Source organism: Phoca vitulina, unplaced genomic scaffold, assembly GCF_004348235.1.
Source record: "Phoca vitulina isolate PV1807 unplaced genomic scaffold, GSC_HSeal_1.0 scaffold27, whole genome shotgun sequence".
NCBI lineage: Eukaryota > Metazoa > Chordata > Mammalia > Carnivora > Phocidae > Phoca > Phoca vitulina.
The window spans coordinates 26332655-26351603 of record NW_022589730.1 but is presented as its reverse complement, the minus strand read 5'-3'; the positions used below and the strand labels follow the sequence as shown (position 1 = coordinate 26351603).

Sequence of the window (18949 nt, the reverse complement as noted above, 5' to 3'; positions counted from 1 at the left end):
TTAAATGACTATAAAAATAGTTACCAGATTGTTCTGTCATCACTCAGAATGACTTTTAAAAGGAAGCTTTTTCTGATGTAACACTAGATACTCAGTATGCTTGGAACTGCCCCTACTGAGAAAGGCTGAGTGGCTGTTCTGAGGCATCCTGTGGAATTGAAGTTTGGAAACTGTAAATTAGTTATCAGTAAAAGCTACCTTAATTGATTGCCCCAGATGGCTGCTACAGGGCTCCACTAGGAGAGGGCAAACCGCGCTTTTGCTTGCTTGTTAGCTTCCTTGAATTCTGTAGAAGCAATTGCTCCTGACGGAAAGTAGGGAGAGATCACTAGGGAAAAAGAGAAATTGGTTTCAGAGGAGCATTATCTCTTTTAGGCCACAAATTAAGAAAGCGTTTGCGAGATCAAGGAGCAAGCGAGGCCAGGCCCTGGCTGGGAACTCTGTTTTGCAGTAAAAGCCAATGTAATTTGAAGGCATATTCTGTAGCTTCTTTGATTACAGTCATAAATCAGCATGGTTTGCTATTGACTGAAGACAGGTATAGTCCATCGTTAGGAGATTTTGTTTCCTCTTAAAAGTACCGTATTATCTCATCAATCTCTTCTTCAGGGACAATCACGGAATATGTTCATGGCATCCATTTGGTGAACTAGCCCATAATTACAATGCGTATATATACATATATCTAATATGGGGAGTTTTTATCACCAGCACTTTATGTCCTATTGTAAGTCAAGTGTTCTGCTGCTCCTGTGTTTATTACAGCTGTGGAGGAAAACATTAGTTTTAACAAAATGATCAAATGTGCATTGCAGGACATTTATCTCCATAATCCAAACATAAAGTGGAATGACATTATTGGACTCGATGCAGCCAAGCAGTTAGTCAAAGAAGCTGTTGTGTACCCTATCAGGGTAAGGATGGGAAGCCTCTTGGGGGTTGTTCCTGTTCATTATCCATTGGACAAACTGTATGTCATGCACCCATCAGGAAGAGAAGGGCAGGCTGTTCTTCTGTCATCGAGTTAACTTTTTGCCTTTGTCACAATATTTGGTTAAACACTGGAGTGCCAAGGCCCTGTCGATTGCAGGCAATTTGAAATCATGTTACATATTGGTTCAAGGCAGGTCTGTTCAAGTGATCATTTAAGATCTAAGACTGTAATGTAGATGATTTGTCAGTTACTATAGATTGGTTCAAACTAGCCTGCCTCCCTAAAAATATACTTATTATAGTAGAAAGGCCTCCTCTAAGAGAGGGCCTCTCACTTTATTTCTATAGATCTTACCCCCCCCCCAATACCCCCATCATCTGAGGTTCTGCTTTTGACTTTTTGTGAAGACTAACAGCCCCTTCCAGGGCACTGGCCAGTAAAGCCATCATGTTATGCTTACTGCTTTTTCCCGACAAGTCTCTGTGCAGAGCGTTTCATGAAACAGGAAGGAAAATAGGAAAACAAGACGTTCCATGTCGGGTTTATGACTGTGGTGACGAGAAGGTCTGTGTACCACATAGCTTTGGCTGTATAACAGACCACCCCAAAACGTTCTGCCTTAAAACAACAATCATTTATTTGTGTGCAATTGTGGCGGTAGGCAGTCTGGGCTAGGCTCAGTGGGGCCAGCTCATCTCTTTTCCACCTGGTACTGGCTGGGCTTACTCACATGTCTGGGGCACCAGCCGGCGTGGCTGGGAAAGCTGCGATAGACAGGACGACTGAGACTTGTCCACGTGCCTCTCATCCTCCAGCAGGCAGGCCCAGTCTTGTTCCTGTGGCGACACACACTTCCCAGACAGAAGCGAGAAAGGCGAGGTCTCAATCCAACAGCATTTTTCATGTCTCTTCTTATAGTCCTTATATTTCCAAGTCTCTTCTTATATTTGCTAATGTCTCAGTGGCCAAGATCACAAGGCCAAGTCCAGATTCAAGTGGTGGAGAAATATACTCTACTGAGAGGCAGAAATATACTCTGCCTCTTGGTGGAAGGAGCTGCAGATAATTTGTGACCATTTTCTGTGACCTTTCAAAGTCAAGATAACACATTTATTGTATTGAATAATCTATTGATTCTTACCACTGAGCCCACGCAGCCCCTGATTTTTGGTTGCTTCTATTCTAATGAGACAAAAATCAATAAATTTGGATGGTCTCCCCCACTTTCTTCCTGTGTTCAGACATGGGGATAAGGAATATACTGGCATTCAGAATTCGTAGAAGTTTATTCACCCTTTCCTCTAAGCAGCTCTACAGTACAAGTCTCCTGGGAAAGGACAGAACATCTCATTGAAACTCTGGATATGTTAACTCCATGGTGTTATAAGCTCTGTATGTGATGGCGTCGGCATCAGCAAGAAACCAGTAGCTCGTTACAACTTTACTATTGTTTTTCCTTCTCCCTTGTTCTCTATCCACTCTCCCTACCCTCCAGACTGTCTGAATTTGAACTAATGAGAGAGAATCACTGAAGTCCACGCATGTCCTGTTTGGAGTCCTTGTCTCATAATGCATTCAGCACTGAATGTTCCCAACTTCTAAATCAGGCTTTGCCATAGCTTTGTGCTTTATTAATATACACCTTTGTTGTTGGTTTTAGTGTTTATCTTAAAGGGTATTCCTGGTTCACAACATTCAAAAGATTGCCCTGTACATAGAACTCCGGGGGAAATGATGTTATGTATGTAGGAAATAACTACTGGAGCGGGAAAGTACCTGGATATGCCTTTCTTTTCCTTAAAAAAAAAAAAAAAAATTGCTCTTTTAAAAAGCCACGAAAATTAAGCCAGGCATGGCTATTAAGTGTGAAAGTAAAACTGGGGTAAATAAGATGTAAACAGAAGCAGCCAGCCTTAAGAAAAGGAAGACCTGACTCTCTGAGTTGTGCCGTGTTTCACTCCAGCTTCCTTCACTTGTCTGTGCTAACCGTGTGCGGGCTGATGTACTGATGCCAAACCTCATCTTTGTTCCTTGTTTCCACAGTACCCACAGCTGTTTACAGGAATCCTTTCTCCCTGGAAAGGACTGCTGCTGTATGGCCCTCCAGGTAAAGGAATCTCTCTGTTTTGGTCTTGATATCAAGGGTGTGCCGAGGATGAGTTGCCCTACCTGTCCTCATCCGGGCCGGAGGCTGACGAGCGCTGGGTAACCACCTCCTTTTTCACTTGTGAGACTGACTTCTATCTGTGAGCAGGGAGATGGAGCTCAGGTGTCACTCATGTTTTATCCCCATGTGTCTCTAGGTACAGGCAAGACTTTACTAGCCAAAGCTGTGGCCACGGAATGCAAAACCACCTTCTTTAACATTTCTGCATCTACCATTGTCAGCAAATGGAGAGGGGATTCTGAAAAACTTGTTCGGGTAGGAATTCTTGATTTTGCCTTTTTTAGAATAAGCTCCAGGAGAATACGATGGTACAAAATGATGTTAGAGCTTATTTGTTTTTAAGTGATTTATATGTTAGAATTTACCCTGGATTTTGATTACTGAAAGCCCAGGAGATGGGCTGACTATTATATATGGATATTAATCCTGTCCCCATCAGCAAAACATGATCTCCTTTCCTTCAGGAATGTGACCAACAGTCCTTTTTTGATTCCTGTAGCTTAGGAACAGAAGCTGGGACAAAGGTTGTTTATGAAGTGGAATATTTTTTTCTTCATTCAAGAAGCATTTATTATTAAGCACGTGCAGTATATTCAGTTACCATTTATTGAGAAGCTACTACCATATGCTAGTCCCTACACTAGATACTCTCAGAAAGAATCAAGAAATTGAAAACAATTATTTTTTCAGATGCCCTGAGCAACCTTCCTCCACAGTGCCCCATAGCCTTACAGTTTTTTCCGCTCCTTAGGAGAGAAATATAAAATATATTTTATGTAAAATATAATATAAAATTTTACGTCATAAAATTTTACTATACTTTCCAGTCACCTTAAGAGAATATCTGTTTATGATTTACACCTCAGTTTAAGGTGGGCCCTTCTCAGAAGTCCTGTTAAATAGTTGAATTCTGTAGAATGACTGGTAAGAAATCAATACTAAGTCAATGTAAATACCATGTATTTTCTGAAAAGAAATTACTCTAAAATATTAGGCTTAAGTTACATTCCCTTGGATGACTCATTCTCAAAATATTATGGCTTATTTGGAAGTCAGAATATTTTTATAGGATTGATTTACTTAAAATGACCTATTATTTATTACTTTGATACTTTTCTCAAGTTACTTCGAATGTGTAAGTTTTTATAAATTCTTATCACCCCTTCAAGATTGTAATTTGTGGAAATCCATGTTGATATCTGTTTCTTTGTTTTTTGAGTCTACCTTAGTATCAGGTCTAAAGGTGGGGTTGGATCTTACCTGTTCCTAAATTTGTGGGTTCTTTTTTTTTCTTGAAGATTGTATTTATTTATTTGAGAGAGAGAGAGAGTGAGAGAGAGAGAGAGCACATAAGAGGGGGGAGGGTCAGAGGGAGAAGCAGACTCCCCGCTGAACAGGGAGCCCAATGCGGGACTCGATCCCAGGACTCCAGGATCATGACCTGAGCCGAAGGCAGTCGCTTAACCAACTGAGCCACCCAGGTGCCCCAAATTTGTGGGTTCTATGTGATACTAGTTAGTTTGATTTCAGTTAGCTAAAATCCAACTAACTATAAAATCTTCATCAGCCTGAAGACTTTTTTTTAACATTCCATTTCTATGTGCTGAGGAACAATAAAACTTTTACGAGATGCCCCCAGAATCAGTTTAGATTCATCTCCTGTCACGAAAAGTGGTGTTTACAACTGTGAGCACAAAACACTGCAAGATGCTCAAAGAAAGATTACATTATATTCCCTGGACAGGACTTCCCTAAACAGAAGAATAAATTCAAATATTTTATGAATATTCTTTTTTCTTAAAGATTTTATTCATTTATTTCAAAGAAAGAGAGCACATGTGCATGCGCAAGTATGAGCAGTGGGAAAGGCAGAGTGAGAAGCAGACTCCCCACTGAGCAGGGAGCCTAATGCAGGACTCTGTCCCAGGACCCTGGGATCATGACTTGAGCCGAAGGCAGATGCTCAACCGACTGAGCCACCCAGGCGCCCCTTTTATGAATATTCTCAATGAATACTGAAACTACTAAAAGAATTGTCTTGTTTAATGTTGGATAGCCAGAAAAGTCATTTAACAAGGACTCTCCATTCTGTGTGAACATTTTATTTAACTATAGTTCTCCTTTGCTTCAGTATTATTTTGTTAGAATTCTAAGGGTGAGGAAATGATTCCTCCCCCAATTTCTCCCCTTCCTTTCCCAAATATTTTAAAAAAATAACTAGTGTTGGGGTGCCTGGGTGGCTCAGTTAAGTGGCCGACTCTTGATCTCGGCTCAGGTCATAATCTCAGCTCAGGTCATGATCTCAGGGTCCTGGGATCAAGCCCCACATCAGGCTCTACTCTCAGCAGGGAGTCTGCTTGAGGATTCTCTCTCTCCCTCTCCCCTTCCTCCCACTCACGCTCCCTCTCTTTCTCTCTCTAAAATAAATAAACAAATCTTAAAAAAAAAAACTTATTTTTTTTAAAAAAAAAAAAAGGTACAAAAGGGAATACAGACCCTTGAGCCCTCTCCCTACTACAGTTTGCTAGAGAAGCCTTTCAGGACATTTATCTATACCTATACTAATATCAGCAACTTCCATCTATATCTCCCTTCCTTATTAAATACAAGTCGGAACATACGACACATAACCTTGTATACCTTTTGGTTTTTTTCCACACTCAACAATAAAACTTGGCTGTTGTTCCACACTATTATAGACAGAACAGTTCTTTTATAAGTCTGCAAGGCATTTCATTGCCTGAGTATACCAAAATGTAATTAACCTGTCTTTTCTTAATGGACATTTAGGTTGTTTCTAGTCTCTTGCTATCATGAACAAAGCTACAGTAAACAATCTTACTATATACGTGTCCTTGCATACGTAGTAGTGTAGGACAATTTCTTTGAAGTAGAGTTGCTAGGTCAGAGAGAATGAAAAATCACTGATTGCCAAATTACCTGACAATAGCGTTGCACCAGCTTACACACCCATCAATGACGTGCACTGCTCATTTGCTTCCCCCACCCTGGCCAACACTTGCAGTACTTAAATTTAAAAATCTTTGCCAATCTGATAGTGAAAGTAATATTTCAGTGCTCAAATATGCATTTATTTAATTTTGAATGAACTTGAGCATCTTTTTATGGGTTTAGAAGATATTTGTATTTTCTTTTTTTCTGCGAAATGCATTTTTGGTTTTGGATATTTAAAAAAATAATTCAACAGGAAAATAGATAACCTCTGCTAACTTTAAAGGATCTCATCTTCTATCCTTTCAGAAATTATTTTCTGAGCTCTTGGAAAGATCCTCACCTGGAAAATCTTGGTCATGCTGTCAAGATCTTTACTATGAAGTTTTCAGATAAAGAGAGCCCTTCAGGACCTTCCTCTAAGTTAGAGACACTTTCCTACCATTTGTTTCTCTTTCTATTCCAATTAAAGAGTTATTTATAGGGAACCCTTGGGTTATGTTCCTCCCTCCCCTCCTAATGCTCTTGCCTCCTAGGAATTGATGCTATTGAATAGTTGAGTGGTCTCTTTAGCAAATGCACACACCTGTTGGTGCTTACATCTTTCAACACCCTCCCCCTGCCCCCCAATCATATGATTTAACTTCCTCCAAGTACTTTTGAAAATTTTAGACTAATGCTTCCAGAGCACTTACCCGGAATTCTATATATTCTCTGGCACTGGAAAGAGCAGTGGCGTGGTCATTATGGAGACATAGGCTCCAGATGTGGTTCTCCTTCCAACTGGATGTTTGGTCTTGTAGAGCCTCTTGGTCTCTCTGCACCTTAGGGAGCACCTTAAAAACATGTGTGGTTCTATTAAAGAGTTCTGATATTCCACTTTTCATTGGGAAGATTGCTGCTGTTGTAATCATCCTTAATATCAGTTATATTTGGGCTTTTTTTTGTGATAAGGAAAACAAGTTACTGGCTTCTAATGAGAGGGTCTCTATTGTGTCTAAAAGGCATTTGTGATGTGTGTCCCAGCATTGATACCGTTCTCTCAGTTCATTAGGCTGAGCCAGTTGTCTCGGCTGAATGAAATAGGATTCTGTGAAAGGAAAATACTTGAGGATGAGCATGGATGTACCATACGTGCACGCAGTGGTGAAGGTGAGGAATTTCCCACTCAGTGACAGGGAGACCTGTAAGGGATAACCTGCCACTACTCATAAAAACTGCAATCTGGCCTTTTCTGGGCTCTTCTCCTCTTATTTGTTCTGTGATGCTTTGCTAGTGCTAAGTGACATGGAGAATAAATCCCCTATGCCTATTAAAGAACCTCTATTCTTTTCTAAATCTCTACTGCTTTCTCCGATCAACCAGTGAAGAATTATATATGGTGCTCAAGAGATCAGTTTCAAGGTTAAAAAAAAGAAAGGTTTAGTTTTTTATACTCTTTTCATCACCACCACATCTCCCTTTAGAGCTCTTTATTTTGTTTTTATATGTCTGTTCTTTTGCAGGCTGCTTTCCTGTTCTTGTTCAGTCTATAATATTTTATTTTGGAATGAAACATTTTATTCAATTGGGAATTGCCTTCGAGTACCTGAGCCTACCAAACAACAATGTTTGGAGTGGAATGGGGGCCCCAAGGAGTAATATGGGGAGTAGAAAGGGGCAAAATTCTTCAGCCTTGTTACCCATGACTGGAACTGTATCCTCTCCCTACAATCCTTCCTTCTAAGAATAACCTTCATTGTCCCTAAAGGTTAAGGGAAAATCATCAAATGAGTTTAAACATTCCAAGGCTTTTGTGTCCATATGGAACATACGATTGGCAGGGAGTCTCAGGGGCTAACTAACTGACTAGAAGCTCAGGAACTGAGTTTTATCTTAAGCTCTCCCATTTATGATTAGTAACCTTGAGCTCACCACTAACTCTCTCTGTCTCTAATTTTATCAAGTGATAAGTGGAAATAATTGGACCATCCATGGGGTTGTGTTAAGGAGAAATAATTGCAATGATTATAAAGTTATTGTGAAAGAACAGAGTGCAGCATAAATGCTTAATATTACAGCCATCCTAAGCTTTTAATCTCTAGGAGCATCAGGGAACTTGAACTTAAGTATATGAATTTGAATATGTGGTTGCTTTTCTCCCACCCAGGTGTTATTTGAACTTGCCCGCTATCACGCCCCCTCCACCATCTTCCTGGACGAGCTGGAGTCAGTGATGAGTCAGAGAGGCACGGCTCCTGGGTAACAGACAGGGGTTTTTTTTTTTTGGTCATCACTTCTCTCCTCTTGTAAGTGTGTTTGATGGTCGGAAGCCCATCGACATTTACCAGCAGAATGAGCCTATTAATAAGCCCACAAATTTTCTGCAGACACATGGAAAGGTCTTTAAATTAGATCCTGTTAACTGAATAGCTGATTTAAGTAGTTTTTATAACCGGAGGAAATGTCATCCTCCCTTCCCCCTTTCCCCACAGAGTGGTTTTCAGGCCTGAAGATCACCCAGCCCCATGATCCCAGGCTGCCATAACGGTCTTGCTGGCTCAAAATAGCTGTTGTGACCACGTCCTCTGGAGCCAGAGGGGCTGCCTGCGGGGAATGGGGCTGCAAAGGCCAAGTCCCGAGAGGCAGCCCTCGACAAGGTGTGTGAGGCCAGGGAAGCCACCACTTCTCCGTGACATCAGGTTGTGGCTCAGCCTGATTTTAAATATGTCACATATGTCATCTCTAAAGATTAAGTGTCCACTAATGTCCCCAGCAGGAAAGAACACATCTCAGACTGCAGTGAGCCTTCTGTGTGTGTGCGTGTGTGTTTTAAGAAAGTCTTTCTGTCTTAGTCAGAAGTATTCTTCTTTGAAACTTTTTACGAAACCTGGCTTGGAAGAACACGTCTCTGGGCAATCTCAACAAAGCTGCATTTATTAATGGCCTCTAATGGTCCATTATCAAGGAAGAACTAGTAGTAATAAAAGGCAAATATTTAGCTTCTTGGATGTATAACTACAATATAATTTATGAAATTTTACTTATTGAAAATCATTTTCCTAACGGCAAAGCAACCATTAAGATGCACCCAAGAGGCATGGCATTGATAGCACTGACTTAAATGGGAAAATTGCCATGGCTTTAATGGGTGCTAGTCAGCCCCAGGCTGGGACACCCTGTCTTTCTATTCAGGACCTGATGGGAGCAGACCAGTGCACAGGCACCCGGCTGGGCACCCATCACGCAGATCACCCTAGTGCTCACCCCATCTGCGAAGACCCGGCCCACCTGGCTGCCTTACCATAGTGACCTGTGCACTTGGGCTTCATTCGCTCTGTCCATCTCCACTCCCAGGCTTCCCCACAGCTTTGAATGTGCTAATTTGGAAACTTCATCAACTATCCTTGGGTGTGCTCCCAAACGTCAGCTTCCTTGTCTGGAACTTGGACCCTAAAAGTAGAGTCTTCAAAGGGTCAGGGAATAAGGGCAGGTGCTCTGAAGACTTCGTGGGTCATATGATGTTAAGAGAAAAATTATGAGTAAATGCTAAATAAATATACAACTCTACTGTGAGACTCTCCTTTCTCTTAAGAAAGGTAGTTTGATTTTGAGTGGCATAGTTCTTGAAAAAACACATACCTAATTGATGCTGCCACCATACACACGCAGAGATGAGAGGCTGAATGTTGTGCGGTCCGAGAAATGCATTTTTTTGTCCTTTTACTTCAATCTATACAAGTGAAGAGGAAGGAGAGCCTGCTGAATGTAGTCAGTATTTAGAGCCAATTTAGATTGTTAGGTCCTGTAGTGAGATCCTTCTTGTTGGGAGGGTCTTTGGCTGTGGTGGAGGTGGGGCTCAGAAGGTGAATTTGCACAGAAGACAGCCTCAATCTGCTGTGTAAGGAAAGCATACTTTCCATGTCATTATCTTGGTTATTAGAAGAGAATGAAATAGATTCATTGTAGTAGCTCATCTCTCTTCTTCAATAGATTATATCCACAAATTATACTAAAAGAAATACTGTGTATAAGAGTACTTTTATGCCCGCTACAGAAATGAAAGGATTCTTCTCAATTACACTGTTTTCACCAAGGGCAGATAGTATTGCAGGTAGACAGCCTGGCTGCATTAAGTCCATCAGGGCTGTCTACTTTTCAGCTGTTTTCTAGTTCACTGCCAGCCTTTGGTTTTCTTTTCAATATGGTCATTATGTTCATTTACTTCCTTTCTATCACCCTCTATGTGAAAATAGTACCAAACTGCTTGTTTCCTCCAACTCTAGTACAAGTGGCTCCTTAGAATGAGGCAGGGAACCTGTTCTACAGGCACCGAGTCATTGATGTGAATGCTACTCTTGTCCTGGAAGCAAAGGCTCCACGTCTTGGGAGAATCTCACCTCTGTGTCTCTCTGTAGGGGAGAGCATGAAGGAAGCCTTCGAATGAAGACAGAGTTACTGGTGCAAATGGATGGGCTGGCTCGCTCAGAAGATCTCGTGTTTGTCTTAGCAGCCTCTAACCTGCCATGGTAAGAGATCTTGTTACAGTTTGAATACATTTTTAAAAAAGATTTATTTATTTGAGAGCAAATGCCCTAGAGGGGCAGAGAAAGATGGAAAGAGAGAATCTCAAGCGGACTCCCTGCTGAGCGCAGAGCCCTATGTGGGGCTTTATCCCATAACCCAGAGATCATGACCTGAGCCAAAACAGAGTCTAATGCTTAACTGACTGAGCTATCCAGGTGCCCCTTGAATACATTTTCATGAGCCACTGAGTACAGATGAAGACATTGTGTTGACCATTTTGGGCAAAGGCTCATTGTTTGGTTCCAGCCCTGGGGGATTAATCGGAAGTCTTTCCTGGTCAAGTCCTCAGTCCTTGCTATCTGTACCATGAAAGAATCTGCCTTAATAGAAGGAACATAGGCCAGGCCTACCACTAACAATATTTAAAATGGACATTTTGGGGCACCTGGGTGGCTCAGTTGGTTAAGTGTCTGACTTCAGCTCAGGTCATGATCTCAGGGTCCTGGGATTGAGCCCCATGTTGAGCCCCACCTCAGGCTCCATGTTCAGAGGGGAGTCTGTTTCTCCCTCTCCCCCTGCCCCTCTCCCTGCTTGTGTTCTCTTTCCTTCTCTCTCTCTCAAATAACTAAATAAAATCTTTCAAAAAATAAAATGGACATTTTGAGTTTCAAGTCAAATTATTCACTATATTTGAGCAGGGCTTTGGCAGAGAACTATAAAATGCCAAAGTGTTCAGGCAGGATTCAAGGAATATTCCAGAAATAGTATGTTTATACTTTAACAGTATTAAAATCAAACTTTTTTTTAAATTAGGAGGAAAATCTTTAATGTTGCATAGTAAATAGGAAGCTAAATAATCTCTAATTGAAAATATAATCTACTCTCAGAGTCCTTTATTTAAATTGTATCCCAGAGTGGTTTAAGAACAATTCTAGAAGTGGAATTGGGAAATAAGAGAGGTTGACTAGGGAAAAACAATATCTACTTGGAGAGTATATTTAAAAAAATAATTATAATCCCTTTATAGTTCCAAGAATATTTTCACATACATTATTTCTTTTGAGCTTCAGGTAAGACAGGAGACAGATAAGGGAGTGCTGTTTTTCCCATTCACAGACAGGGAGCAAGGACAAGGAAGGTCAATCCACCCAAAGTCAATAGCAAATCTGCAACAGAGCTGGGACTTGTCACACTATCCCCCGACTCTCCCCCCTACCCCAACCATTTCTGTTTCCACATGCAAAGACAAAAGAGAAACTCTTCTGTTGTTTCTCTTGCTGGTCATCTAGGCTCCCAAAGAAGTCACTGAAAAGAGATGGTTATGTTCACATGTAATCTGTTATTTTAAATATATTCCTAATTTCAACCTGGTTCCACCTCCCCTTAAATTTGTAAGACTTCACTAATGTGTAAGGTGATCAGCACTTATGTGTTCATGATAGAGGTATTTATATACAAATATTAAAGTGATGTCCAAGCAGAGAACTGTCATTTAAATGTGACTGTGAAATCCCTCAGAGAAAGAATCTCCATTGCCTCATCCATTTGAAATAGGGTTGATCATATGCACTTTACTCCTGTCCCAGGTGATGTGGGAGTCAGCTGGAGAGGGTCTCTGCATGGCTCTGGGAACGTCTGTGCACCCTGGGGGGACCGACACATTTTCTACAGGGACAGAAAACCTTCTACTCCCAGTGAATACCTAGGACTTTGTTGAGGAAGTTACTGTGCTGCCACAATTTCCCCTAGGTGATCAGTTTTTGGTAAACCCCAAATAAAATGATCAGAGAAGGAAAAAAAAAGGCAATCAAATATTAAAGCTTAGAAGTCTTTTCCAAAAGAATTGCCCCTCATCATGGTAACTGACAAATACGCACATGCTTTGAGCTTTGCCTGCATCATTACAATGTACCTTGGAACAAATATGTTCTTTCTGACCCATCCTTGAGCAGTGCTGGGCTCTAGAAAAACTTCTTATTATGAAAAATTCCAAACAGACACTAAAGAAGAGGAAAAAGCACCCACCATTTCCCAGTTTCAGTGACTAACATCTTGCCCAACTGATTTATTGATTTTTAAAGATTTTATTAATTTGAGAGAGAGAGCGTGCACAGAGGGAGAGGGAAAAGCAGGCTCCCCACTGAGCAGGGAGCCCGACATGGGGTTTGATCCCAGGATCCTGAAATCATGACCTGAGCCGAGGGCAGACGCTTAGCCAACTGAGCCACCCAGGTGGCCCTTGCCCAATTGATTTAATCTATTCCTGCCCCATCCCTCGTCTTGCTGCAGGACCTTAAAGTATATCCCAGATTGTCCTGTCCCTATCGTCATGTCACCTCTCACAATATACCTCAATATACATCTTTTAAAAAAAGGACATTTTCTTCCATTACTGTACAATGCCATGACCACCCCCAACAAGATTAACGGTAATTCCTCCATATCATCTAATACCCAATTTACATTCAGATTTCCCAGATTGCTCCAAGATGTCTTTTTACAATTAATTTACTGAACTGGTATCCAAACAAGGTTTGAACTTTGTAATTGGTTTTTTCCTTAAGTCTCCTTTAATCTAGAACATACCTCCTCTCCCTTTTTTCCCACTTGCCATTGACTTGATTGTCAGGGAGACTGTCTTGTAATACATCTAAACTGTCTGGATTGCGCTCATTGTATCCTTTAGTGGGAAAAATAATATTTAGAGATTGCAATCTTACGGGGTGCTCCTTGCTAACTGGGTTTTCATTGCTTCTTGGCCTTTTAATTGGGCAGAACTAGGGAAATACATAGTTTTAAAAAGAAGCAAATAATGACTTCATACTAGTATTTCCCATCCAAATTTAAGATTACAAGAGCTTTAGTTAAATTATTTGATTATATTTGTACCTTTTCTCTAATTGTGAAAATCTTAGTTCTTAACATTAATATAATTAATAATCACTTAATCCTAATATGTAGATATATTTTGTATTTGTGTATGGAAGAGTTTCTCAGTAATAATACCAATACTCTCATGACAGCAATATTTTGATGAGGAAGATGGTACACACCTGGCCTGAGATGGAAGTGCTAATTCAGGATTTCTTAACCTCAGCACTACTGACATTTTGGGCCAGATAATGCTCTGTGGGGGCTGTCCTGGGCACTGTATGGTGCTGAATAGCATCTCTGGCCTTTCCTCACTAGACACCAGTAGCACAACCCTCCACTGTAACAACCAAAATTTGCTTTCAGACGTTGCCAAATGTTCCCTGCGCGTGGCGGGGGGAAAAGGAGGTAAAATCATCCCCAGTTGAGACTCACTGAACAAAAGTAAGTGACAGACATTATATAGAAACAAACTGTCACATGCCCCACAGATGAACTCTCAAGGGTTTTTTTTAAAACCCCCAAAATAATTGAATTTGGTTAACTTACACAAAAGGTGGCATATTATATAAATTGTTCTGTATCTTGATTTTTTTTAACAACATATTCTAAGCAGAAAGTTTTTACTCCCTTTATAGCTGTGTATGTTCCATTTTGTGCATATGATAATCTATCCCAATCACCTGATGATGGGCATTTGGGTTATTCCTACTCTTGCTATTATGAATAATGTTGTAATGAATAATGGTGCACATATATCACTTTGTGTATTTGCCAGTGTATCTTTGGGATAGGTTCCTGGAAATAGAACTGCTGGGTCAAAGGGTTAATGGGCATGAAATTATAGTAGAGATTGCCAAATTTCCCTCCATAGAGGTTGTACATTTTGTATTCCCACTAGTGTCCTGCTTTCATTACTTAACTTTATAGTGAGAACGTTTCCAAAGTCATTAAATAATCCTTGAAAATTGGATTTTGTAATGGCTGTCCAAAATTCCCACATGTGAATATGCCACAATTTAGTTAATCATTCCTTTCCTGTTGAACATATATGATGCTCCCAACTTTTCTCTATTATAAATAACACTGAAATGAACTTCCTTGAATAAAAATCTTTGACCAAAAGTTGGGTTTTTTCTTGAGGACAGACTTCCGGAAGTAGGATTACTGTATAAAAAGGACGTGGATGGTTTTTAAGCCCCTGGCTACATACTGCCCAAGTCCATCTATGAGGAGATACTGTGTTCTTATTGAGGCTATTGGAACAGACCTTTCTCTTGGCTTCAGTGTTTTACATGAGGGAACAAAATTATCTGATTAAAGCAGACAGTCCTTCTGGGGGAAATAACTAAATCATACCAAACTATATAAAAACCCAATCTTAAAATCCCCAAAGAGATTCTTCATGGTTGGTTAGTGGTAGTTCTCACCTACAGCTTCTTTCGGGGCACAAGGCTATCATTTACTACTTGTTAACTTACCATCTTCCCTGAGGGGGGAGTCCATTCTGTCTCAAAGGGTTGGTCAGTTTTCCCTTCTCAGCAGTGAGATGGTGTGCAGCCTCTCTACCAAGGAGCACCTTCCCTCATCTATAGCATCACAGAGACGACTGGAAGGAAGCAAGAAGTAACAGCGTGGCTGTGTCATTTAATGTGTAAATAAGCAATGAGGAGAATAACAAATGTTGCATTTGTAATATTATCATTAAAATAACAGCCATGTAAAAAATGTTTAGTGAGCACAATTAGGGCTAATTTGACCCACCTCAATTGTTAAGTATGCACAAACTCACGCCTAAGAGTCCAGAGGGAAACAAAATACTGAACAGGGCCATTAAGGCAAATGCCATCTTTAGATGTCTATTGAATTTGATGGTAGTTTGTACAAATAAGGTGTGAAAATTTTATGTGTGGAGCATGAGGAAACTCATCTCTTATTAACTATTGCAGAAGGGCTAGAAAGTTCACTATCCTTCTTAAAAATCAAACACTAAGTATGACCAAACTTTGGATTAAAAACAAACAAATCCCAATCCTAATATTCAGAAGGAAGCATAAGATCCAAAAGATTATTGCCCTGGGAACATGCAAGAACTTACCTATGTAAACTGACTTCTTCCTGTATCAGCTGTCTCCTCTCTGGTGTGATATTTCTATAAAACTGTGTGCATGGGATTGAAGAGCTCAGCACACATAGCCCCAGTTCTTTCCACAATCTCTCTGTGCATTTCCTGGGCTCCAGGGAAAAGCCTCATGCCTTGGCTATCATCACCCTCTAGATCAACATTTATCTGAGAATGGTCTGCCATAGGTCAGTAAGGATTATCCAAAAGATAGAATCTAGTGACCTAATAAGTTCAAGAGATACTGAATTAAAGACCGTTCAACTGGTTTCCCCCCATGACAGGACTCCTCAGTGCCTTTAAGATGTTATTATGTGAAGCTAAGAGAAAGAGGTACTTTCCATACTTATTTGACCCCAGAATCCTTTCCTCAAGGAGCATTTCACAAGACCAGCGTTCCATTTGAGAATGCTTTGGGAAACAGTGGTTTGCATGAACTCACTCTGATCTGATGATTGCATCTTTTTCACTGCAATTGCATTCAGTCATGCTTGCAGGCTTTTTATTGTTCACTGTATTTTTGTGCTTACCAGTGGTCAAACTGTTTTGCTTGAAATTGCTTCTGTCCATACATAATGTCACTATCCCATGCAACAATATTGAGTCCATGATCCTCCACATGAGGTTGATGGGTGATTCTAACACAACCAGGAAAGAAGGGTGTGGTGCAGGACTGGGTATGTGCAGTGGGAAAGGCAGAGGACTGGCTGAGCAGGAGGTTGTTAGTAGTAACCTTGCCCTTGTCCCGTTCACATCTTACTCCATTTGCTTGGTTCCGTCAGACATAAATCTCTTTCAACCTGGCCTTACTGTGGCATTATTCTTTCTTCTTAATGGTGCAGGTTGACTTGTGAACTGTAATTTTAAAACCAAATTTTACAAATTATGAAATATAACTGTTTTATGGGAAATTTGAGAGCTAGAAAAAAGTACTCATAATTTTACCACTGTGACACAGGTATTAGCCTCTTTGTACATACCTTCTGGCGAAAATGGGTTAATTATCATTTGTTGCCTGTGTACCTTTCCATGGTAATTCCCCCCCCCCCCCCAAAGAAGGAATAGTTTTACTGTTTCGGCTATGTAGAAAAGTAATACATGTTCATTAAAAATATAGTATATGCTTTGGTATTGCTTGAAAGTGAACGGTCCCCTGTAACTGTACCCTGGCAAATATAAATCTTCCCAGAGTCTTGTGTGTGTGCAGCTTAGACACACACACACACGATAAAAAATGTGATCATCCTATGGATGCATATTATTTTCTTATATGGCCTGTTTTTTTTTTTTTTCTTTCACTTCATATATTGTGGACAAGTTTGAAAATCTACTTGAAAATCTACTTGAAAATCATATAGAATTCCACTGTGGATTGGATTCCACTATCCATTATGGATAGGCCATAATTTATTTGATTTTCCTTTTCTTTTTTCTTGAGGGTTTTAATATAGCATCAGCCTGATGGATCATGCTCCTCCCACCACGGCTCAGCTTCCAGCTCAGCCCCACAGGTACTCTTAGGTGGGAAGCGGTTTTTTTCTTTAGTGTTTGGCTGGAGTAGGGCAGGTATTATCAAAAAGGTTTTCATAGTCCTTCAGATAAAGAGAATGGGCTTTTGCCTGTGCATGTTAGCAGTTTTGGGGCCTATGCGTCTCCAGTACCCCACTGGGGATATATGAGAAGCAAAAAGAAAACCCAGAGAAGCCACCGTCACATCATCCCTCGAGTCCCGAGGTGCCTAACCTGTCCTCCTCCTTCTTTCCACCCTTCAGTGTTTCCCGGTATTCGTTCGCTGTATTATGTCCAGGGATTTTTAATTCTAAGAGGGTGGGCTATTCCATCTTGGCCAAAAGTGAAAGTCTCTTCTCTTCTCTTTGATTCCCTTTTTATCTATTATACATCTTAAACACAATGATTTTATACTCCAGGTCAGTGGAGTCTTGTTAGTTTCTCCTGCTTTCATTCATGGTGGTTTGTTATAGGTCTTGTAATTTTAGATGGTGAGTTTCCATTTAATGAAGGGGACTCCATCTGTGAATCTTGCATGTGCCCTTCCAGAGAAAATTTATATTTGACTGTGTCAAGCTTTAGACCACTTTAAGCTAATCCTCAGCTTAAGGTTTCTCTGATCATGCCAATGAGAGTAGGTCTGTAGTGCTGAATCACAAAGGAAGACTTTTTCCTACCCTAAAGTGCAAGACAGACAGATTTCCTGTTCCTTCCCTGGTAGTGGGCGTATTTTTCTAACCCATCCTTTCAAAGAGGATGTGCCCTCTGGTTGTTTTATGTAATGGGCCTTGACTCCACCTCCCATCTTGAATGGGCCCAAGGCCTTCTATGCTATCCCACATGTAAACTTTCAGATCCAAACCTTTTTGTAACTACGAAGCAAACACCCCAAGTCAGCCACAGCTTCAACTTCAACAGCTCAGTGTTGCTTCCTCTTCATTTTTAGTCCTCAAGAATTTTGGCCCTGCTTCTTTGTGGGCTCATTATTGTGTATTCAAAAAGTGTTTCCTATAATTCATCATTTTTAAAGGGGCTTTATAACAAGAGATTTCTGGATATCTAGAGTTCTTCATTGTGCTGGAAACAATCTTCCCATTTTTAAAAAATCAATTATTGATAATATATTTGCTGGAAAGAGTAATGGGAATATATCTTTGTTGTTGGTATTATAGTAATTAGAAATAATTTTTACTCTTTATTATAAAGAAATAATGCTTTTAACCCAAATATCAGTAGGGCATAAACTGAACCGATTGCTGTAGACTTTCCTACTGGATCCTCTTGTCTCTGGCTTGTGAACTCACTTGTCAGAATGAGAAGTCTCTGGAGATGAGAGGCTGGAGACTCCACATGGAGACTACATCTTTCTTTTCTTTTTTTCTAGATTTTATTTATTTGAGAGAGAGAGAGAGAGAAAGAATGCACAAACAGGGGGAGGGGCAGAGGGAGAAGCAGACTGTCTGCTGAGGAGGGAGCCTGGTGAGGGGCTCAATCCCAGGACCCTGGGATCATGACCTGAGCCGAAGGCAGCTGCTTAACCGACTGAGCCACCCAGGCACCCCAAGACTACATCTTTCAATTCATCTTCAAAAGCATTGCCCAGCCAAGTGAGTTTGATGAATCATCCCCTAAAATCATTGTTTCCATTATTTTCACTAAAGATGAAAATAGAAAATTTTATTCCCATTGCCTGAGTTGATGCTGATTTTCTCCATTAATTAGAACTAATGACTTACAATGCTAACTTTCAACAAAGCAGATAAACCTTCATAAATAAATGCTGGGCTTTAAGGAAGCAGACCATTTTACATGAAGCTGATAGCCCTGCACCAAAAGTTCATTCATTCATCCAAGTAGTATTTATTGAGCACCTATTCTGAGTATTCTG

At 40.4% G+C, this 18949-nt stretch overlaps 1 protein-coding gene across 2 annotated transcripts in view; it reads left to right on the top strand.

Moving 5' to 3' along the window:
• The window catches only part of KATNAL2 (katanin catalytic subunit A1 like 2), a 66277-nt gene that overhangs the window by 40340 nt on the left and 6988 nt on the right, over positions 1–18949 (top strand). Inside the window, exons 7-11 of one of the 2 annotated variants that reach the window (XM_032422773.1) lie at positions 816–914; positions 2978–3041; positions 3238–3356; positions 8203–8294; positions 10451–10561. In XM_032422773.1, coding sequence (XP_032278664.1) covers positions 816–914; positions 2978–3041; positions 3238–3356; positions 8203–8294; positions 10451–10561 — 485 coding nt within the window. The remainder of the gene's footprint in view (positions 1–815; positions 915–2977; positions 3042–3237; positions 3357–8202; positions 8295–10450; positions 10562–18949) is intronic. The other variant, XM_032422772.1, reaches the window with a different exon arrangement.